This window comes from Anopheles ziemanni, chromosome X (assembly GCF_943734765.1).
Source record: "Anopheles ziemanni chromosome X, idAnoZiCoDA_A2_x.2, whole genome shotgun sequence".
Classification (NCBI taxonomy): domain Eukaryota; kingdom Metazoa; phylum Arthropoda; class Insecta; order Diptera; family Culicidae; genus Anopheles; species Anopheles ziemanni.
In genome coordinates this window covers 14,888,233-14,911,317 of record NC_080707.1, presented here as the reverse complement: position 1 = coordinate 14,911,317, position 23,085 = coordinate 14,888,233, and the positions used below count along the sequence as shown (strand labels likewise).

Below are 23,085 nucleotides of genomic sequence, written 5' to 3'. Positions count from 1 at the left end.
TCCGCCGGGCAGTACAGGTTCCTTTCCAGTCCGTGCCGGGGTTTTGAACCGTTTATGGTGGAACCATCCGAGAATAAAAATAATCCAATCAATAACGAACTAACGGGTGCGTAGGAGTTCGCCACTATTCTGTCATACCCTGACACACACACACACACACAAGCTGTGTTACTTAAAGTTTTCTCCCCCCCTCTCTCTCTCTCTCTCTCTTTCTCTCTCTCTGTGTCGTCTTAACCGAAACCATCTCGCGGGGTTTGCTTCTAATGATGTCACCACCGCCTCGAGTTTGTCCAATTAACTGCGAGCTTTTGCTTGGCGGGAAACGGGTTTGGAAGGAGCAAAATAGAAAAACAAAACACACACACACACACACACACACACACACAAAAGGAGAACAAACAGTCGTAAACAACAGTTTCTATCAATAAAATCGCAAGGTATTATCTATCCCCGGGACAACCCCCCCCTCCCGACCCAACAACAGCACCCGAGAAATCGTTTACGGTCGCATTATCTACCGAAACGGGGCGGGAAAGGAAAAATTGGAACAAAATGGCGGGAAAGCTCACTTTTAAACACACGCCATTATTATTTGCGATAACTGAGACGCTGTCTCGTGTGCGCAATTTGTTTGTTTTGTTAGAGTTGCATCTCCACCGCATGACGAGGATAAATTAAGCATCGGAGTGAACCCCGGGAGGGGAGCAGGGGAAGTCGACGGGGGTTTTATAAACGCGGGTGTAATAAAATGTAATGGACATACCGGTGGATGGACACCACGGCTAGCCAAACGATCCTTTTAAGGCTCGCCCCTAACGATCCCCCATTAAAGTGAAGCGACACACTGACTCACACCCACACACACACACACCCATACATACATCTAGGCCAACGAGTTGTGGTCGTTTGTTTGACAAGGTGGTGGGTGAGAAAAAAAAAACAAACAAATAAAGTCCGCCATTGTGAGATGACAGCGTTTGGACCGCCGGGGGGTGGCGTTCCACCCCTTTTTCCGGGTGTGGTATCATGTGTGTGTGTATGAGTGTTGGTGGCCATGTCCTGGTGCCTTCCGGTGGTGGAAAGCGTGAGCAGATGCGAGCTGTCGATAGTTCCTGCCGGGATGACATTTATCACGGCCTCGTGGAAGGGTGCGCGGGGGGGTGCGGGCCCGGGGCGTGCCCAGCGTCGGGTGAGCCGAAGCGTGGATTATCGTACTATCAGCACACGCCATCACCCTTCACGGTCCGGGCGCTAATGAGCGTGGCGAGTTTTCTCCCGTTTTTTTTTTATTTTCCCAACACCCTTCGAATCGGGCGGAAGTGTTGTGGAGGGTCCTTCAGCTCAGGTTCCCGCGATGGCCACGGTGGGGAAAGGCGTCCCTTTAGGTCAGTGGTTGTCAAACATGAAATTATTTATAACTCCTCAAAGAATAGAGAAGACAGAGAGAATCAGAAAAAAATATTGGGAAAAATGACCAAAAATATATAATTTTTTTAAAAAAGATACGCCAAGAGGAAGAAGAACTAAAAATTTGGTTCAATTAGTGTCAAATATATGTATAAACATTTACAAACACATAAGAACGTACTTTCAAAGCAGGTGCACTCAAAATGAACACTGCGCAACAAAGGTAGGAACAAAACGTGAGAAAAAAAACTGCCCGAATCAAAGTCAAATCTTTATGGTTATACTTCATTGCAGCAAAACGTAACATTCTTCGTAAATTTCCGTCCCAATCAAATCTCCATTACAACTTAAGAGTAACAACCCACAGCTGACACCTGTTGATTTGCTCACTATCAAACATGTGTTGATAGTTTGTGCACATTTCCGTGCATAAACTATATAAGATTTCGATGGAATTATTATATAGCATCGTGTTTATTACAGACATATTGCTATTACATAGAAAATGTGTTTACATTCATGAAATCGATTATTAAAGTAGTGTGAATTTTGAGTCTTTTTGCATGGAGTTTTTGGAGAGCTGTGTAACGAAGCATAACTAGGTAATCATTATAACAATAATAAAAAAAATACAAGATAACAAACGTGAATAGAAAAGGATGGTAAAAAAATGCATGTCAGTAATGCAATGCAAATATTAAAAAAACCGTTTAAATCGCTCCATTATGATAATTAAGAGAGCAATCAGACAGCAACGACGTTTTATCATTTGTATAATGAACCATCCTTTTGGATCACATCAGATTAAAACCAGACAAAGGCTAGGAAGCACCGAAAACCGATGCAAACTAGATAAGTGTCGGAGGTTTCTTCAAAGTTATCGAATCAACAAAGAAACTGATAATTGGATTAGAAACGGAGACCGTTTTTACTCTTTTCCTTAGGCATAGACAACTATGAAGAAAGTGTTCATGGTGGTTGTGACCGTTTCCAACAAATTTTGCATATCTTATGAACTACTTTTCAATGAAGATAGTATAAACGTTTAGTATACCGGATATTTCTAGTCAGTTGCCCAAAGTTGCTTTCGTCTCGTTGAAGGAAAAGTTTGCCGACTTCTGACGGAAAATGATTGCGAGAAACCACACACCGGGCAGCCGGACGGTGTAAACTAGCGTTTTCGCAATCGTTTTCCTCCATATATTGCCGCACCTTGTGAAACGAGCGTCCGAAACAATGTCCCGCCCCGAAAACCTGGCTAACAAATGTGATAGCAATTGGATAACGAACGCGACCGAGTTTAATTTGGCGACATTTACATCGCGTCGACGGGATGACGCACCGCGCCATAACCTGCACAAAGTTGCCAAGCACCAGCTAGCTTCGTCGGCCACCATTTTGGTTCCGTGAACCGTCGCAAGTCGCTCGTTCGGCAGCGTTCAACCTTCCGCCGGGAAAAGGTCTCTGTGTCGGTAAAATGTCAAACCGGTGCTGGCATAAAACTCAACAGTGTGTCGGCAAAATGTCATTTCACAAATTGTTCTCCTTGCTGGAGGAGGTCCTCGCCATTACGAAGCTGTCGGTTGTGCAGTAAAAACACACACACACAAACTGACAACCGAGTGTGCAGCTGGAGGGGGGGAGGAAAACGCCCTGCAAACCTCTTGAAGCCTTTGCACAGTGGTAGCGCCACTGGTTTTACTGATGTGTGAAATAGATTCCATTCAATCAGGACTTTTTACTTTGGACTCGGACGCTCGGTTTTATGTCACTCTTGGGAGAGAGGAGGCTCGTACTCTGCACCCTAATGAGCGGTAAGGCACAAGAAAAAACACAACACCGAAAACGAGCCGGGAAGAAATGGAAATGAGACATCGAATGATAAATGACATTCGTATTTCAATCCGTTGCTCCAAAACGAGGAAGAAAACACAGTAAAAACGAAACTAAAACGAGCGAAACAAAAATTAAATGCAACGATAGTGTGTCGGTGCGGTTCAAATTTCCTCTGCGGGTTTTCAAATATTTACCAGGTCGGCTTTTTTGCGCCTTTTTTTTTAGTTTTGTTCATCATGTTTAATAATTCGACTCTAAAGGGTAGGGGAGGGAAAGGCAATATGCACTCACTAAGCGAAAACTCAAAGTTGATCGCTGGCTATAATTCTTCGAGTTTGTTACTTTAAAATTTCACTACAACGTAGACTCTTAAATTTCTTTATTCGTAAATTCCAAAATGGCTGCTTATATGTAGTATTTACGTTGGAATAGCGATGTTTTGTTTGTTTATTTAAATGCCAAACTCTAACTGCACTCGTTGCACAAACAGAAAAGAAAACAAAATCAATCAAACAAACAAAAGCTTAACGATAAAATTTCAAATATTTTATCTTTTACTACTTTTTATGTAACTTCGCTATTTAAAAAGTGTGTACTCCATTCAAAAGGATACTACTTTGAACACATTCAATCATCGTTTAAGGTATTCTTCTTCTTTTTAGAAAATGTATGCCTACCCCTGTTTTATATGTTTATTTATTTTAATTTTTGACAATGATTTTGTCACCTTCTAGTAACTATAAAGCTATAAACAATTACATTTTTTATTTGCTTTCGATTTGGTAAGCAATTTGATGAAAGAATTATATCAGAAGAATTTATTTGTGTGGTGAAACTGGAGTTTATTCTATGTTTCTCCTTTGCATTCGATTAATACCCTATTCAAATAACATTTTTGCAGTCAATTTGACAAATTCCAAAACAGTTTCATCTGTTGTTCGGTGCAAAATTTAATGACAATCTACTAAACTTAGGATCTATGAAACAAATAAATAAGCTTGTTGGTTTAGTTGCTAAATTTAAAATCAAGCAAATCTGTTAAGAATACGCAAGTGCGTTTTACCCCCACTCTCCCTAGGAGGAAAAATGACACCATCATCGGGATGCACCCATGATTGATCGATCGCCGGATTCGGGAATTGATGGTGAAATGATATTCGATATTCGAACGCCAATCGCCCTGACGTCCTGGCCGACGGTCGAAGGACAATAGAAAGGGGGCGACGCAGAAACGCAGGCACCTACCTCGCGGGTGAAAATTGGAAATGGCCTGGTGCTCATAAAAAAAAAAAAAAAACAGGGAAAGATATTGACTACAAGGTATCACTAAATGGCCGTTTTATTCGCCATCGTCCGGTACGATGATTGAGTTTAGCCGTGCGCGCGTTAGCGACCGGCCATAAAAGGCTGTGCCGTAAAAGACGTGGACCCCGGAACCTCCCCCGCCCCCTCCCCTTCCCCCTAGCACGGTTGCCGATTCGCACCTATTTCGCGGTGGAAAACGAGCCAGACGCTTTTCCACCTGCGACGACGGCGTGCTGGCGTGTTCTGGCGGCGCGGAATTAGAATGGAAATATTTACCAACGCCATCGTTGATCAACACCGTAATGTTTGATAGCATCCGATGGCATGGCGTAATGGTTCCCGCTTCCTATCCGCGACCCCCTGCGCACCCCCGCCGCTTTCCTTCTCGCTTCGTGGCCCTACCCCGAGGCTGCACCCATCATCATCGCGGAAGGAAGGTGCGCCGATGCCCGGGACTGTATAATAATTGTGCCCGTGTTTGCCATTTCCACCCAAACCTAGAAGCGGCACTCCTTTTTTTATCCCCGCCTATCCTTCCCTGTGCCTCCGGGTCGCGGGGTTTGACGCCAGTTAATACTGTTTGCCTAGGCGCTGCCCCTGGGAAGCCGTTTCCTCCGTTTTAGTTTTTCGCCCCGGGGCCAAACCCTCCTCGGCTAATTGAAATGGGCAGATAGGAAATGTCCAAGGCCGGCCGAAGCCTGTGCCAGCCGGACGCACCGTCATAGCGCCGGTGCTGTTCTGTTTGTTGACTGCTCCTTCGGAACACCTTTTTCGTTCTAGCCATTTCTACCGAAGAATGTGAAAAATAGCACATGAATCGAATCAAAAGCAACACTCTGTTACATTGAAGCATATCCAGAAATCGACAAGAACGTTTGTTGCTGGAACTTTCCGTTAACTTGGTGTGTTTAGAATGAGGTTAGGGTAAAAGCACTCAATAGCTGACATTTATTTCTTAAATTAATTTATTGAACCAGTGGATAAACACATTGATTAACTAGTTCCCGTGGTGCGGGTAGTTCATCAAGGGGGATATAATCGATGTTGAAGTAAATATGATTCATCTAAATTGTTTTCATACCCGATTGCACATCATAAACAAGTTTTGATTGTGAAAACAAAAGCATATTATCTAGTTTACTTTGTTTGCCGCGAACCAGCCACGAAAGGACGACCAACAATTTCATAAATACTTGTCAAAAGTTTATAAATTGAAATAAAAAGCTCTAGATAACTAAAGTAGATGTTGTAAATTTAACTCAAGGACATTAAACCGGCAAAATCAATTGTTTTAAAAGTGCAGCAGAGTAGCAAATCACTTGTTTTATGTAAAACAGGTCGAAAATAAAATGATAATGTACTACAAAGGTGATGTTGAATGGTTCCTTCAAGAATATGAATATGGTTGGAACAATGGTCATATAACGTTCTTCACTTATTTGTGGGTCATTAATGATTGGATAGGAACTATTTAAAAGATCCTTGATCCATACTTGCTATTTAAACAAGAATGATACACTTAAAAATATTATTCTACAATGATAATCTAAAGGATACAGCGAGGAACGCTCAACTAAGTATTTCCTACTCTTCATTACACCTAAGCTCTTATCTCTTGACCTGTATTTTTCATTCGCCTTGAACAGTAATAATTAGGAAATGGATAAATTATTCCTTTGTAATTCATACGACAAACAGGAACAAAAAAATAATAAAAACACACCGAGCTCCGATGTACTACGGGTAGGCACCGGAAGATGCACAGAGCCACTCTACCTTGTTTTTTTTTTATGTGTTAATCTAGTTTTGAATTCCTTTTATGGCTCATTTATCGCTCGTAAAAAGGCGCTGCGGGTACCGGGCGTTTCTTTTCCGTGTAGTTTGCTGACACACACAGAGATACAAGACACCACCTCACAGCCACGATAGTGTCCCTGCTGATGCATTTTGTAGCCGGACCACCGTCAGCAATTTGACGACAGCTTAATAGGAGAAACGGGGGCAAGATGCACTGAGATATTCTCTTCATACATACAATTAAGTTTTGATCATGCACGTGTTTTATAAATTCAGCAACAACATCGAAATCTATATTATGTAAGACTAGCTTGACGCCCCGGCGTTGCTCGGTGAAGAAAAGGTTGAGAAAAGAATTATGGTTTTACTCTTTACTTAAAAATTTGAATTAATTTATTAGTTAAAATAACGGCATATTTAAATGTATGAAATTTCATAAATTTCCCCGTGATGTATAAACCTTAGGGTAGCTATGTCGAATACACCTTGACATTTGTTTACATGCTTGTTTTGTTTGTGTTAGTAAAACTGAGTTTAAATTGTAAAATATAGATAATTTAATAAAAAAACAGTGATCAAACAAACCTTCAACAACATCTGCAGTACTTAAACTTAATGTGTGAAATGTTTCAGAAGTGACGGTTCAGTATTGGTCGAGTTTTTAGTGTACACCGAACTCCATACATAAAAAAAAACTAAAATATGTAGTAGATAAGAAACCTTTTTTTCAGTGGAAGATTTTGCAGTATACTTTCAAGGTATTAAATGGATTAAAATGGGAGTTAGCTATCGAGGAGATATCTCATGCATCTGAACTACACGTTAACAGAATTGAGAGAAAATGATTTCCCACATAACACGAAGTCGTATAAAGTTGTGGGAATTTAATCTCATATAAGTATAATTCGATTCGGAATATGATGCCACAATAAGGAATCAATTTGGGAAACAAAGTTGAACAGCAAAATAAGGTTAATTACTCTGGATAGTCAAACATAAAGTAGCTAAGAAGCTTGTAATTTTTCATGTTGATCTGATAATCACAAATCATTAACGACTTTTCCCTTTGCGCACGAGGAAAGCCCATTTTCTCGAGCCGGGATTGACCTGGTTTTGGTTGTTGGTTCAGGTACTTATTTGGTTAGTTTTGGTTGTTGAAGAATCTTTTTGTGACATTTTGAGATTCTCGTCTTGAACTCGTTACGAGAAATTGTTTCTTTTTGCCCCCGAGGGGGGTACACAGTGCCCCACCTTTCCGTACCATCCAAGGAGCAGTCGACTAAGCCCGCCCTGTCCCCGGCTGGGTGTGGTGAACCTTTATGTCTTCCCATTCCAACCGCCCACCCTCCCCTGGGGTGCAATCGATCGAAAAAATTTAATTAAGCTAAGGAGCACCGAAGCCAATTATCCTTTACGGGCCGGAGTTTAAAGGACAAATTGATAGCGATCGAGCGGTTGTGCAGCGGGTCTGCGCCCCTCCCCCCATGATATTTTGTCATGGTGTTGAGTACAATTGTGTTAACATGTATGTAGAACCACGGTGCACGAAGGAAAATTCGTTATACCGGGTAAACAAAACTGTATGGACAGAGGCGTTTTGTTGCGACGTCGCATGCAATATAAGTAAGGCACGACTAAGCCTGTGCTATCATCGTTTCGCCGTTTAATCCGCCGGCTTGGGCCCAATAACCGACGGGAGCATTCCAATTAGTGGCCATTAATCGTGCCAAACTATCGTGGCTCCCGGAAGCGCACGCAAGTTTTCCGTTTTCCGATAGCGTGGGGAAAAAGGCGACGCCGATTACATCATACCCGGACCGGCGTTCGCAAATTCAAGGTGAATTCTTCGGCCGCAGATTGATTCAGATCTGCTTTTCTTTTTCCTGCACACGCAGCGTACGGTTTATTTTATTAGCTCGGTTTTGTGTTTTCGTTGCTTTGTCACCGAGCGGAAGGCTTTCCCCAGCACCGTGTGCTAGAGTTTTCCAACCCCTGTTTAGGTCCCCGGCACGCTAATGGTGCCAATGAACGTAATTAGGAAATGAGTAGGCCACCGTGGTGGCGGCCACACCTACACCGGGTCGTCGACGAACAAAAAAAGGAAAGGAATCCTACGACCACCAGCCAAGCCAACGACAAAGGCCGGGCACCATGGTGTTGGTTGGCTGACAGGGAAACGCGAAAAACTAAAATTTATGTCCAGTTTTCTCCGGTGCTATTTCGGGCCCCTGGCTGGGGAATTGACGGGCGACCGGAGAACCGGAGAAAGGGTGGGTCTTGGGCCACACACTGCAGCCAGCGTCCGTATCATCCGTTATTGATGGGCAGGGCGTGGCCGGCAAAGTGAAGTGTTGTTTGCGCCGGTTTGACAGAGGATGACGGATGGGCGGGCGGGACGGAACGGCGGGGTGCGCTGCGAGACACGTTCAAATAAACCCGCGCAAAACACGAACCACGCGAACCTTGTGCGACTTAGAGCCGTCTGGGGGGGAAAAGGCGCAACGTCGGTTCGGAACCGCGCTTTTCATGGAACAAACGACGCACATACGGAATTTTAGACTCCTAGGAGATGGTACGAGGAAGTGGGGTGATCTGAGAACGATATCGAATCGTTGACATGAGCATTTATCTACCTTCTTTGGTTAATTGATAAGACAAAGATAATTCAGTAGAAAATCGAACGCGTTAAAGAAAAACGAACATACACATTTTTAGTTTTCATATTACACACTTCGCCTAACTCAAACATTGTAAAAACCTATTGAAGGTAAACCTCCTCTCTACACTTTGAGTTTGCTTATACATTGATCAATATATTTGGGAAACTTTTATAGAAATAAAATTGTTTATAGACCCAAAATAGAAGGGTATACTGAGGTCTCATCAGTTAAACATGATTCAATGTTTTCTATCCTCTCAGATATTGCTTACTTTGCAGTTACCTAACATTATGGTTTCATGTGTAATGGCTAGCAAAAGTATGTAAAGAAGTGCTAAGGTTAGAAAGCCCTTTACTCCTCTATCCGTGTAGAACTAACATTTCTTAAACAAACAGAAGAACAAACACATATATCAAATGAGAAAACCAGTATTCAGATGCTTATAAAGACTCTCAAACAGAAATCTTAAGCATAATCTGTTCAATATACTATTTTTAAATTGTTGTGCAAAAGCTCTCAATATAAAGTTGCAACTGCTTAACGTAGGTGCGAAAGGTGTATCCTAAACGCTTCCACGACTCCATGATAGTATCTGTAACATTGGTAAGGTTGAAATTCTGTTGAAGAAAGCTCCTTAAGCTGGAAAGTATCCTTACATATTCATCCTCACCTCATCTCATCAGTCGTTAACCACTGTCTAGCTAAGTTGCTTACAAAGCTCAATACAATCAAACTTTTACATAAGTGGTTTCGTATATATCTGCTTATTTAGCTTAGCCTTTTCATTTAGGCTTCCTATTATAAACATATTATTCCATTTTCCGCTGTCAAACTAGAACGGAATAACAAAAAAGTTTAGCAAGATTAACAACACCATTTGAATACATTAGTCGCATACTTTCAACGGAACAGGAATCGTTGAATTCATTAATAGTGAAACGGGTTTATCCTGTATAACCTATAGTGCCTGTGTAATCTGTAAGACTAACTGGAACATGTTATGAGAAAACGTGGTAAAAACGATGCCTCAACAAATGCAGGCTGTTATTGCAAATAATCTTAAGTTCCAGGCCAGTTGATCAAGAAGTGAGATATACTTGTCACAATTTTGTCGAAGATAAGTGTTTGTTCCACTAGCGGTAAAGGTTGTTGTCACATTTTTACCAAATCACAAATTTCGAGGGCACTTTTTGGAGTGAAACGAAACGTTTAGTAAATTCCAATGAATACGTACCGAAGGAAAAGGATTAGCGTAACTTAACCACAACGTTTTTATCACTTTGCAGGGAGACGCTGGTCTCGAGTACATGTTCAAGTTCGGCTACACAATCGTGCTGATCACGGTTGGGCTGATGATTTGGGCTTCCCTGGCTCGCGCGCGTGAACTCGGACCCCAAAGCCACCCGCCATGTGCATTCAACGCGCTCTGCTCCTGCTCGAAAAGCGCACCGGATCTCGGCATCGTGCACTGTCGTGACGTACTGTTTCCGGCCGTGCCGAAGGTGATCAACAGCTCAAAGGTAGGTTCAAGGTGACGTAGGCATTTAGTCAGAGCTGATTTCGATTGCCTTTCTCCCCCCGTTTTCTCTGAAGCTCTTCACGCTTACTATGGACGGGACAGGGTTGCGCGAGATCGAACCGTACTTTCTGCAGGCGACTGGGCTGTATCGACTAGAAATTACGCGCAACCCACTGACGGAGCTGCCGGACGAGGCCCTGCACGGTTTGGAGCGCACGCTGTGGGAGCTGGTACTCGAGCACAACCAGCTCGTGGAGGTACCGTCGCGCGCCATTCGCGACATGCGCAAGCTACGTCTGTTGAGCCTTCGTGGCAATGAAATCACCACTCTCGAGCAGGACGCATTCCGCGGTATCGAAAGTACGTTGCAAACGCTTGTTCTGGCCGATAACTCCATCACGCAGCTCTTACCGGGCACCCTGGGAGGTTTGCCCAGCCTGGAGACACTCGATCTCTCCGGCAATGGACTGATGCAGCTGGACGCAAACGTGCTACGCGACGGACTGGGCAGACTGTCCAAGCTGCTGCTGGCCGATAATCTGCTGCAGCACGTTCCGTATGACGCGGTGAGCGGACTGAAACGTTTGCGTGTACTCGACCTGGCACACAATCGCTTGCAGGATTTGCTGCAGGACGATGATGAGCAACCGGCGCCCGGTGCGGGGTCTGGCGGAAGCTACCGGTTGACGCTCGACTCGCTCAACCTGAGCTACAATGCGATCGAAACGCTACCCGCGGCTGCTTTCACTCACTTCGACACCTGCAACGTGACGTTGCTGGACGGAAACCCGCTCGGCACGATCGAGAGTAACGCCTTCCGGCAGGCAAAGATACGTGAGCTATACGTCCGACACTGCGGACTCGACTACCTGCTGGAGGATGCATTTTCCGGGTTAGAAAATTCCCTGCAGGTGCTCGATTTGTCCGGCAACAATCTGACGGAGGTCTCCGAAAGTTTGTTCCGAGGGTTCGACAATCTACGGTAGGTATACCGAGGGCTTCGGTTCTGTTTTCTACAAGCAAGGAAAAACAAAGTACGTTCATTTTTGCTTTTCCTTTGCAGATACCTCAACGTGAAGGATAACCTTCTACGACACGCGGACCAGCGCAATGCGTCTCCATTCGCCCGGCTCAACCTGAATCGCCTGGAAGCTTTCGGGAAGGACAACAAGCCGGTTACGCTGGACGATCTGCGGTCGATGCGTAACCTACGCTCGTTGGCAATGTCCTCCCTGCCGTCGAATAGTCTCGGGCCGGAGAATTTTGTCGACTTCAGTCCCGAGCTCGAGGACCTCCGGCTGAACCGTGCGTCGCTGAAGGTGATCAAGTCACACGCGTTCACGCACGTACGCGGTCTGAAGCGTCTCGATCTAAGCGAGAACCGCATCGACTCCATCGAGCCGGACGCCTTCACCGACGTCGGCCACTCGCTCGTGTCGTTGCGAGCATCGCATGGGTTCGGCGCCCAGCTCGTCACTTTTCCGATCGAAGCGTTCCGCAAGCTGACCGCCCTCGAAGCGCTCGATCTGAGCAACAACCGGCTGAAGCAGGTCGGCGACAGCAGCTTCCACCTGCTGCGCAACCTCGTCAGCCTCGAGCTGCACGACAATCAGATCGACACGCTTGCCAAGGGCACGTTCCAGGCGGACATCCACACGAAACTAATGATGGTGTCGTTGCGCTACAACAGCCTCAAGTTGTTGGCGTCGCACACGTTCGCCGACCTGGAGGAGCTCGAAGCATTGTTCCTGGAGGACAACCGCATCGAGACGATCGAAAAGCGTACCTTCATGAACCTAGACAGTTTGAAGATGATCAACTTGCGTGGCAACCGGCTGAGCAAGATCGCGGTGGAAGCATTTCAAGTAAGCCAACATAGTTGTACGGTTTTCCATTTTTCATTTCATTTACGGTCACCATTTTGCACGCAAGTAGTTCTTTTGTATAGTTTTTGGGGTAGTGAAGGTTTTTATAATACTTATGTATGTAGTGCAGAAGTTTATGGATATTTATCCTTTTTTCCATTAGAAATAACATTTGTACACACTGAGGAAACATTTCAAGATAGCATTTTCTGCATAATTAAAGCTTTTATGAACATTTTCATTGTATGTTTTCCTCAGAAGGGAAGATACTATAGATTGGCCAAGTGTGAACCAAACTGTGCTTTCCTATAGTATGCATTTGAGGTACACTTCTCGAGGCCGTACAAAACATCCCTGTTGTCCAAGTTTTGCTGTAATTCTGCCACAGGAATTATGCGACAAGAATTTGTTGGGTCACGAATGACCTTATGATCGTTAAGGCTCACGGATCCTTTTCTTGACCTTTTCTCCGGCTGTATCTTAGCTTGAACTAATTTTTGCGCTTATCCTCTAACTGAATCGTAAAATCCTGCGTAAACGGTATGAGGTCGTTCGTCAATGGATAAATTATGCATCAGTTACAGGCCAGTCTTAAAGTATGTCTTGAGGAACAATGCATGCCGCTCCAACTTAAGCTAAAATCAATAGGATGGAACTGTTGAAGTGGGCTAAGATCAACTACTTACGACATCATTGCAGTCTTGTTTTCCAGAAATTATAACTTTCACTTTGAAACTCACCATCGGCTCAATCAGAGGATTTCATGTGGTTCATGGAACATTGGTAGTCTGTAAAAATACATAAAAGTTTAACATTATTGTATCAAATGTACAGCACGAATCGCGTTTATGGATGTACACTTACCAAACCGGTTCGTCTGCCAGTATTATGTTGTTGTACGAATGGTTTTCTGATTGAAGAATTGATAGCAAAATGTATTATAATTGAAATGCGCTTCAAGCAAACAGGTATACACATCTGAGAAAACGTTTTGCAAACACTTCACTAGCTTCTAATCGTACTCCTCTATCACTACGAGTTTTCCGGGTGCTAAAATAGAATTATCAGAGTCGTATTGAAATGAATTGAGGATTCCTCGGTCAACACGGTTGGAACAACTGTTTATTTTGTAAAGATGTTTGTTTATCATGCCAGACGTTGCTTTTTGTCATCAAAAAATACTGTTGTAGGGCTCTACGTCGTGTCATGGAATGTTTACTATTTCGTTTGTTTTAATTTCACAGAACTTGCCGGAATTAGAAAAGTTGGACCTTGCCTACAACTCGCTACCGTCGTTTGATTTCGATTTCCTGGACCAGGTGAGTAGTTAAAACATATAATCGCACACGTTCGTGCCACATGACAATGTTTTACCACTTGGATTGATTGTGTTCGCTACTCTCTTTTTTAAGGTCGGATCGTTGACTGCACTCGAAGTAGATGTTAGCCACAATAAGATTAAAACACTCGGCGATGTGGAAAATGGCACCGAGGGATTCAGCTACAGCAGCCGCGAGCAAACGGTTATGCACTCAAACATTCGATCGTTGGACTTTTCCAGCAACAATATTTCCAAGATTGTTCCGGGTTATTTCCGTCCTGCCGAGATATCGCTGATGAAACTAGCTTTACAGCAAAATAAGCTAACCGTCATTTCGCGCGACATCTTCGGCAATATGCCACACTTGAACTGGCTCGATTTGTCCGATAACCAGATAGCGGACATTGAGTACGACGCACTGCGCAGCACACGGAAGCTCCAGGTGTTGAAACTCTCCCATAATGCGCTGACGGAAATTCCAACCGAATTGTTCCGGAACGCGTACAGTTTGCGTATACTCGAGCTGGCTCACAACAACTTGAAGTATTTGCCGGACAATTTGCTGCTGAGCGAAGGGTTGGAACGATTGGACGTATCGCATAATCAGTTTACAAAGATTCCTGTAACCTCGCTGTCGAACATGGCCGCTCTGGCGTTGTGCGAATTGGATTTGAGCCACAATCACATCGGCGCTATACACAGCGTCGATTTGAGCAATAAGTTCCGGGTAAGTGGTTGTAGCTGCCTTTTTAAAATGACTTGTAGAGCTGCGATTAACTAAAAACGGTTGTTCTGTAATCGGTATTTCTTTAGTCCCTATCGTGGTTGGATTTATCACACAATCGACTCGTGCGCCTTGAAGATGCTGCCTTTGCCACGCTACCTCGGCTGTCGGTTCTCGATCTATCCCACAACGATGAGCTGGAGGTTATGGCAAGAGCCTTTATCGGCCTAGAGAACAGTTTGATCGAGCTGCGGTTGGCAAATGTTTCGCTCAGCTCAGTGCCGGAATTATCGAATCCTTCACTTCGTTCGTTAAAAATTTCACATAATGATCTCCCAACGATACCACCGGAGCTAGCAGCCAATATGACATCGTTAAGAGAACTTGACCTGTCCGAGAACGATCTTACCAGTGTACCGCTGATAACTCACTCGTTGCCAAATCTCAAGTACGTATGAATTCAGTCGTTGTATTATGCTTTTTGTTAATTGCCATTCTAATATATCTTTTTGCAGACATCTTTCGCTATCTGGTAATCCTATTACTACTCTTACCAATACAAGTCTTCTGGGAGCAGCAGACACTCTAGAACATCTCGACATTGCAAATCTTAACCTGTACTCAATCGAGGTATGTTTTAAATGTTTTCTACGTATTTCAAGATTTGTAATTATCCATTCTCCATTCTCCTAACAGACGGGTGTTCTAAATAAACTTCATTACTTACGCTCCCTAAGAATATCCACGTTTCCGGCACTTCCAAATTTCAATATACCAAAAATACTCGAGAATGCGAATAACCTTCGCGAGCTGTGGATAGAAGCTCCGAAACCGCCCTCATCGACTGCGTCCGGCGTAACTGGAGCTGTGCCAAAGTCAAAACCAATTACGATCGCTGCAACGGATTTGCGACGAGAAATGGAAGGCATGCTGCCACGTAAATTGCAGAGCATTACATTTGGTGGTACTGGCTTTACGAGGCTTTCGGATAGTGTGCTGAAAGGGGTACAATCGGCAACATTGCATTTCCGTTTACATAACACGTCGATAGTTGCCCTGCCTGGCAATCTGTTCCGCAACATCGGCAAGCAGGTTCGCAACGTATCGGTGACAATCGACAACGATAATGATCTTCTCCAGAGCATTCCAACGCCTAACACTGCCCATTATCTAGCACTGCCGGAGTATGTCTTTCTCACGGATTTACACATCAGCGGAAGTATTCTTAGTTGCGATTGTGAAATAGGGTAGGTGAAATCCGCTTACTTTACGAAGTATCGTTCTATTCTAACCGTTTACCGTTTGTTGTCTTGTAGATGGATCGAATTTTGGCAGCGAAAGAGACGTCAATATCTCTGCCCAGCTCAGCCGTGGACAGAAACAACGCTAACGAATTATTTCAAACACGCAACCCCGTTGGCGTACGCGAAAGGAGCCGATTGCGATATGTCTGCGAACGAGCTTCGCGAGGCACGGTGCAGCAACAAAAATAACGATCTACTGCTGGAGGTGCTCAAAAAGGATCTGGAATGCGGTTGGGGCAGCACAGCCAACCGGCTAGGCATCGTTCCGGCGGTGGCATTTGTCCTCGTGTTCGTCGTGCTGCTATTCTGACTCATGCGCTATTTGTTTCGAATGTATAGTGAATTTTACGACTACCTCGAGCAACTGTACGGAGAGCGTACCGCAGGGGCTAACGGTTCCGTCGTTGTCGGAAGCTATCTTGACGATGGCTGTGACTTTGGCAGCGAGCTGGATATTGAGCTTGAGGAGTTATGAACTGCCGTTAGCTTGCATTTATGCTTTTTGGTGTTTATGCTTTTAAGTAATACTCAATATCGTTGAAACAGTGAATGCACATGGGGTCGGTTAGGATTTCCAACACAGAACCGTTACGCATAGTTCAATCCAAGAGCCATTCGTTTGGTATTTCCAGGCAGCGTAATCTACTGCCTTTTTTATGTTCATGTTGCTATTTCTTTGAATAAACAAACCAAAACAACGAGCATGTTCGAAATTTTGAGCAAGTTCGAAGGATTTTCTCCTTGAAAAAAAAAAAATTTTTTGAGATTCGTGCCAGATGTGTACAGCTGTTTATTAAATTACTCGTTATCGATTGAAAACCTCATGTAACTCACCCATGTTCTATTTGCCAAATAAACATTGTTTGCTCGTAAAACCATCATATTTGCTTTTCATCATCATCGTTGTTACTCGGTCATAACGACATGGCTATGCTCGTTATAATTCAATCAGCCCTTGGAAAGCACTGCGTTTTCAAGCAATGAAAGTAAGTAATACATCAATACAGGTATGTTTCACGGCAACACCGTACCCTTTTTTAATGCTTAGTTTTAAAATCATCAAATTTGCTTTTCGATAAATGAGAGAAGCAGCTAATTTCAAGGCATTACTAATTCAGCTACGCTGAAGCGTCCGTTATCATTTCATTATCCATTCTTTTTTATGTAAGTATAAGGACCAGCTTGGGTCTTTGTATTTGAGAATAAATTATTTGATTTGCCCATCAACAATGAATTAGCTTAGCTGTGTCCGTTGTCTAAAACATACTCGCTTTCAATTCTCAAATGTTTTCCTAACTGACTATATATAATATATTAGTTTGCTCATGGTTCAAAAGTACATCACTACAGTTAAGTTAGGGACAATGCTTTCGGAGTTTGATCATAAGCTTATCAGCGTTTCTTAGTTTATACTACGCTTAGTTTATAGTTTATTTTCGACAAGACGGGCACGGCCTGCTGGCGCGTACAACTGCTCGCTGGTGTTCGCTTCAGAGAAGTATTGTCTGCTTTCCGATGGACGGGGCACCATCCGGGTGCTGGATACTGACGACCGAACGGATGGTCGCGATTGGAAGGCCCGAGGGGTGTTTCGACCGGCCGCAGATGATAGCGCTGGAAACATGATGCAGAACTGTACACTTAACAAATATCGTTACAATACAAATATAATTGCAAATAAATGATCACATACTCTGCCCTCTTCGCGGTAACCTACTTCCTCTGACTTTTTCCTTGCGAACGACGCGACTTGCCGGGCCGTTTCTTAGCCACGCTACCCTTTCCACCAGAAGGCCCTTTTTGCGCTTCCCATCATCGATGCACGATTCCCGCGTGTTCCGCTTCATGCCCTTTTTCCGGCCACCGAATCCTTCCGTTTCCCGCTCAACTTGGCGGCCTGGTTTTTGCTGGGCTTCGGTTTTCCCGACTTACGATAGTCCCCGCGCGGGCCGTCATCGTCGTCCCCGTCCAAGAAGTCGAGGTTGGTCAGCTTACCTTTGCGGATTTTTGTCACGTCGCTCAGCCTGCCGGTGGAACATAATCTCGCGATTGAAATCGTTCAGCACCGGATCGAGCTCGGGCTCATCGTACGGAATGTGGCGATTGCCCTTGAACTAGTTTTCATGCTTTTGCTCATGCTTTTCGATTTGAATCGCTAGCTCTGTTGTGAGTGGTGCCAGGTTGTTTACCAGATCCATCCGCTCCAGCCAAGGGGTGCTTGATCACCTCTAAGGCTGCCATCAGCTTTTCATTGTCTTTGACCGGTTCCTGAGATACCTTCTGTATTACGTTCAGACCCGGTTTTAGTTTATTCTTGAGAAACAGTTCACGGAGCTAATAACGAAAGCGAAAAAAATCGAATCGATATGTAACAGCAACTAAATTGCAAGATTTCTCTTGGCCACCTAAGATCACCTACTTACCGCGTCGTCGGAATCATCTTCTTCTGAGAAACCAGATTAATCACTCTCACTTCTAACCTCATCATCGGAAGCAGACACTGCGATGTCGGAATCATTTGTGGCCTATAGAAACGCATAACATCGTTAATGGTTCTTATTGCGGAGGATGTTGCTGAAGGAAACACAAGCAAGCATACCTACCGTAACCGGTGCTTCTGCCATCAGCATTTTGTTTCATGTAGTTGTTTGATTGTGATGTTGATGGACATATCAATATATAATGAATGTTGCCAGTCTTTTCAATTCTTGTTTTTTTCACAAACCAGTTAATTCGGTAGATTCACAACAATTTAGGTAAAATATTACCTAAAAACACGGCGGATGTTTGTTTTGCAATGAAAGCCGCCTATCATCAAATGACAGAAGATACTTGACATTAGTCAAGATGGCTGTCAAGACAAATGTCTTCAATCACAACCATCATGGCCATTCGCAACCGTCTTGTTTTGAGGATTTTGCAGTCTTGTTTTGTTTGTTCGGCACACTTCGATGACACAGCGTGACGTTAAAAGCATCGTAGAATATCGAGACAGAAAAATACGCTGCTAGGAGCCGGCATCAGTACGTGGTTATTACTGTCGCCGATAATAATTGCCAAAACAAAATGAAACACATCGAGTTGCGGCCTGATCGGAGGCTACTGAAAGCAAATTTCGACGGATACAAACTTTCGCTCGACCCCATACCGGTGCTGCGGATGGAGTTGGCCGAACACAACCGACCCCATCGTGTGCGGCCAAACGAACAACAGTTCTCGTACTACCATGCCCGACTGTTCGGAATGCAGAATCATCTCATGCGGGACCCGTGGGCCACCGGGCAGTGCTACTACGTGGACGCTTCCGGCATGGTGCAGCGCGTGCATTACGATGAAACGCTCGGCCGTCTGAAGCCAATAAGCGCGGTGTATAAATTGCCTGCCACCAACACGGAACCGCTCACGCTGGAGGGAGATCAAGCGACCGACGAGGAAAGTAAAACTGCTGGCCCGTACAACTGCTCGCTGGTGTTCGCTTCAGAGAAGTATTGTCTGCTTTCCGATGGACGGGGCACCATCCGGGTGCTGGATACTGACGACCGAACGGCTGGACGCGATTGGAAGGCCCGAGGGGTGTTTCAACCGGCCGCAGATGATAGCAGCAGCGGATTCCCTGCCGGTGGCTTTACGCTTCTCGACGCACGGTTTCTCGTTCAGGACGGCAAGAAACAAATTCACTGCGTTATGATGCAAGTCGAACATCATCTGGAGCGTAAATCGGAGACGTTGCTCTATTGGTTAACCCTCGAGCAGCAGCAGCAACAAACACCTGGGTGCCAAAAACCGCCAGTAGCGCAAGAATGGACTCTCCGTGCCTCCCGTCTGCTGCGTGGTGGCGGATTTCCCCGCTACTGTTCGTTGGATTATCGTGCCAGCGGGTTGCTTTTGGCAAGCGACAAACCATTCCGCTTCGTGTTCGACTCGGAGCGTCCGGTCGAGCCGAACGTTGAGTCCCCAGCGAAAGCCAACGAAACGGCACTGCAAGAACCACAGGCGTATGAAAAGTATCCATTCGAGTGGCACCAAACGCTGGATGAAGTGATCATAAAATTCGTCCGACAAGAAGGTGTTCACTATCAAGTGGAAACAAAGCAGAGCTCGGACGGATTGTGTGTATTCGCGAACGGCTGCGCTGTGGTTGAAGAAACAAAACTGTTCGCCAAAATCGACGGCGATTGCACCGTATGGACGATGGATAGCGAGATGCTGGAGATCACAATGCAGAAGCAAGCGCCTGGCGTCATGTGGCCGTTCTTATTTCCCGGTAGCCCCGATGAAGTAGCCGGTGGTGGTGGGACAGGTGACGGGAACCAAGCGGTCGATCTACCGCCAGCTTCCAGTCTTGATGCAGCCTTAGAGGACTGCGATTTCGGCGAGGCGGGTGAAGCGGAAGAATACTTCGCTTTGGAGCGGCTCGCAACCGAAAGCCATCAGGTGTCGCATCACATCTCGCTCGGCAGTGTGCCCCCGCTGTTCAGTGTAACGCTTCGGGCAGGCCAACCGGCAGCCATCGTGTTACGCCAGGACGTCGACGCGTGCCTTTGGCAGCTGCAGCCTCAGGCCGGCCCGGACGCCTGCCAATTGCAGCACGAGGGGACTTTGCACGCGTTTGGGTACGTGCAGGCGTCGAAGCGCCAGCAGAAATTTCTAGCCTGTTCGCCCGATTTCGGATATGCCGTCATCTGCGAGTCCGAGCGGCGACTGTTCATCTACAAGGGCAGCTACGGGGGAGCCGGCGCTGGCCTACGGAATCGCAACGGACCGCAGGTTTCGCTCGGCCAGCAGCGCCTGGTCAGCTTGGACGATGCGGGTGAAATTTTGGGCATCTGTTGCGAGAAAGAGGTGACGCTGCTGATGACCGAAACCGCGCTGATAACCCTCCAACTGGGCATCGAGGAGTAAACCATCATCATTATCATCCTTATTGGGACCGTTCTATAAAGACCAACGAACTGAACGTTAAAATGACTTCATAAAAGGCACGCGGTGCTCAAACAGGATTTAAAAAAGTATGCAAATAAATCAAATGATGCATTGTGAAACAATAATGAAAAATTTGATTGGGTATGAAATTAATTTCCATAGTATTCTGTTCTCCTTTGAGGAATAAGTGCGGTTTTTTGGTTTTGAAATGGGTCGATTTGTAGAACAAAATAATAATTTATATAGACAGCGTGTCCCTGACGTCCCCTTAATCAAATACCGTCAAAAATGTTTGTGTGTTATTGAAAACACAAACTTTTCTTAATGTTTTATTTTTATTTTTACTATATAAATTTGCTAGTGACTTTTGACTGAAATAAATATTTAAAATAAAATTTATTCGCAACGATTATGCGAAATCGTAAGTTGTATTTGATAGTTTGGAGATAAAGGAGAACGAGACGGTTTTTTTATGAATCCTTCCTTCTTTGTCAGGAAATTGAATGTTTAATTATGTTCTTGCTAATACCACATTGTGCCTCTAAAGGGTTACAATATTGACCACGGTGGAAGGACATTAACAAACTCGTACGAGTTGTACAAATATGTCACAAGATGGGTATTTGTTCCTCCTATTAAATGTCGTTTTTTCTACTACTCTTAGTTTAGGTGTTCATAATCGTACACGAACGAATGAGCTTACATACGAATCACTTTCGGGCGTAGGTGTGAATGCAAACATAGCGGCCAGATGCAGATGACTAAAACAAATGGGCCACCTCCTTGCAGGCGGTCTTCAGATCCGGATACTGGTAGCGGAAGCCATAATCGAGCACCCGCTGCGGAACGACCTTTGCGCCATTGGTCAGCAACACCGCTCGCTCTTCCGCGAAGATGAGATTGAGCGCAAAGATGGGCATCGGCAAAAGGGCCGGTCGGACGAGGGCGGAGGCGAACGCTTTGGTAAAGTCGGCGTTTGTCGCAAGTTCCGGGGCCACCCCGTTCAGCACCCCACTCACTTCCGGCTTTTCGATCGCGAACTTGATCAAGCTGCACAGGTCCTGCTGGTGGATCCAGGGCAGATCGTGCCGCCCGTCACCGACCGGTCCACCGAACCCAAACCAGAAGGGCAGTATCAGCGACTGTATCATACCACCGTCCCGGCCTAGGACGACCCCGCTCCGGATGCGAACGGACCGGCAGATGGAGTTGTCCGAAAGGTTCGCCGCCCGTTCCCACTCGATGCAAAGGCGGGACATAAAGTCATAGTCGCTAACCTTCGACTCTTCCGTGTGCTTTTCCTTGCCAGGTAGGTAGTGGCTGACGCCGGAGATGTTGACGAACACGCTCGGCTTGACCGTCGCACGCTCGATTGCCCGGGCGCAGGCTGCCGTCGTGTTGATGCGTGAGTTCCAAACGTTCTGCTTGAAGCCGGGCGTCCAGCGGCGTGTCGGATCCAGCACATTCTGTCCGGCCAGATTGACCACGGCGGTCGTCCCGCTCGGAAGGCCCTCCTTCTCCAGTTCATGCCAGCTGATGCGCTTGACGCCGGGCATGCGTGAGATCGTCGTTACCTCGTACCCATCGGCGAGGAGCGTTTTCGCCAGCCTTCGTCCGATGAAGCCGGTGCCTCCACCTACAAGACACACGAAACACGGTTAGAACGGGGGGAAACAAAACAGATGCACCCACGCATCGTAAGTTTTATTTGTACTTTTGAAAAAATGCTAGGCACTAGATTACGCAATAGATCGATTTTAGATGCAACCGGGAGATGCATCTTACGAAAAGTAACATCACCCCCGCCTTTTGGCTACTTGCTTTTGCTCTCTGTTAATTCCCCCTTCCCCTCGAACACCGTGTATGTGCTCATTTGCACTTTCAATTCATTCGTACTTACCAATCACTACATGCGACATAATTTGTGCCGAAAATGTGCTCCTATGCCAGCGGCTTTTTTTCTCTTACCAAAGAGTAATGGCTTGGGAGATGTAATGAAAACGTTGCTTGCGGTTGATAGAGGAGTAACTTGAGAGTTGACAGTTGCCACCTGGTTGCGTGTAGAATATATCGTATATTACAATTATGTGACTGCTTGCACAGATTTTCCTCAACCTCTGCAACCCGTGAAACTGCTGCTGGGGGTCTACGAACTTTGCGATTGCATTATCGGGTGCAACCGCGATGAGAGAAATAAACAAACCAACTATTGGCCGCGCACCAGCTGTTTTTGACAGCAAACACCATCGGCGTGAAACTGACAGCAAAAACAGTGCTGTCAGTGGGCAGTGAGTTTGAATTCTTCGTGCTGTGCAATTACAAATTTTGAAAACAGTTTAAAGAAAATACAATGAAAATCAATTATATACAAAGAAAACAAACACCGCAACAAGCCACATTGTAAAGTAACCGTTGTTAATTAAC

The 23,085-nt window shown here is 45.2% G+C and overlaps 3 protein-coding genes and 1 pseudogene across 3 annotated transcripts in view; 2 read left to right on the top strand and 2 right to left on the bottom strand.

Moving 5' to 3' along the window:
* Positions 1–16,439, top strand: part of LOC131291138 (chaoptin) — a 29,773-nt gene extending 13,334 nt beyond the window's left edge. Inside the window, exons 2-10 of the mRNA XM_058320330.1 lie at positions 10,292–10,525; positions 10,599–11,506; positions 11,588–12,389; positions 13,634–13,708; positions 13,802–14,437; positions 14,524–14,882; positions 14,950–15,064; positions 15,131–15,681; positions 15,751–16,439. Of these exons, the coding sequence (XP_058176313.1) occupies positions 10,292–10,525; positions 10,599–11,506; positions 11,588–12,389; positions 13,634–13,708; positions 13,802–14,437; positions 14,524–14,882; positions 14,950–15,064; positions 15,131–15,681; positions 15,751–16,048 (3,978 nt within the window). The 3' untranslated portion in view covers positions 16,049–16,439. The remainder of the gene's footprint in view (positions 1–10,291; positions 10,526–10,598; positions 11,507–11,587; positions 12,390–13,633; positions 13,709–13,801; positions 14,438–14,523; positions 14,883–14,949; positions 15,065–15,130; positions 15,682–15,750) is intronic.
* A 1,012-nt stretch (positions 16,440–17,451) lies between these two features.
* On the bottom strand, positions 17,452–18,185 carry LOC131291365 (probable rRNA-processing protein EBP2 homolog; annotated as a pseudogene).
* Positions 18,186–18,630: 445 nt separating this feature from the next.
* Positions 18,631–20,694, top strand: LOC131290533 (nudC domain-containing protein 1). The gene has a single exon (XM_058319685.1). It carries the CDS (start codon positions 18,805–18,807, stop codon positions 20,638–20,640), a length of 1,836 nt encoding a protein of 611 aa, XP_058175668.1. The 5' UTR covers positions 18,631–18,804; the 3' UTR covers positions 20,641–20,694.
* A 398-nt stretch (positions 20,695–21,092) lies between these two features.
* LOC131290751 (epimerase family protein SDR39U1) lies at positions 21,093–22,869 on the bottom strand. The gene is made up of 2 exons (XM_058319922.1): positions 22,562–22,869; positions 21,093–22,297 (listed from the first exon to the last, which is right to left on the bottom strand). Exons 1-2 carry the CDS (start codon positions 22,578–22,580, stop codon positions 21,423–21,425), a joined length of 894 nt encoding a protein of 297 aa, XP_058175905.1. The 5' UTR covers positions 22,581–22,869; the 3' UTR covers positions 21,093–21,422.
* Between the last annotated feature and the right edge of the window lie 216 nt (positions 22,870–23,085).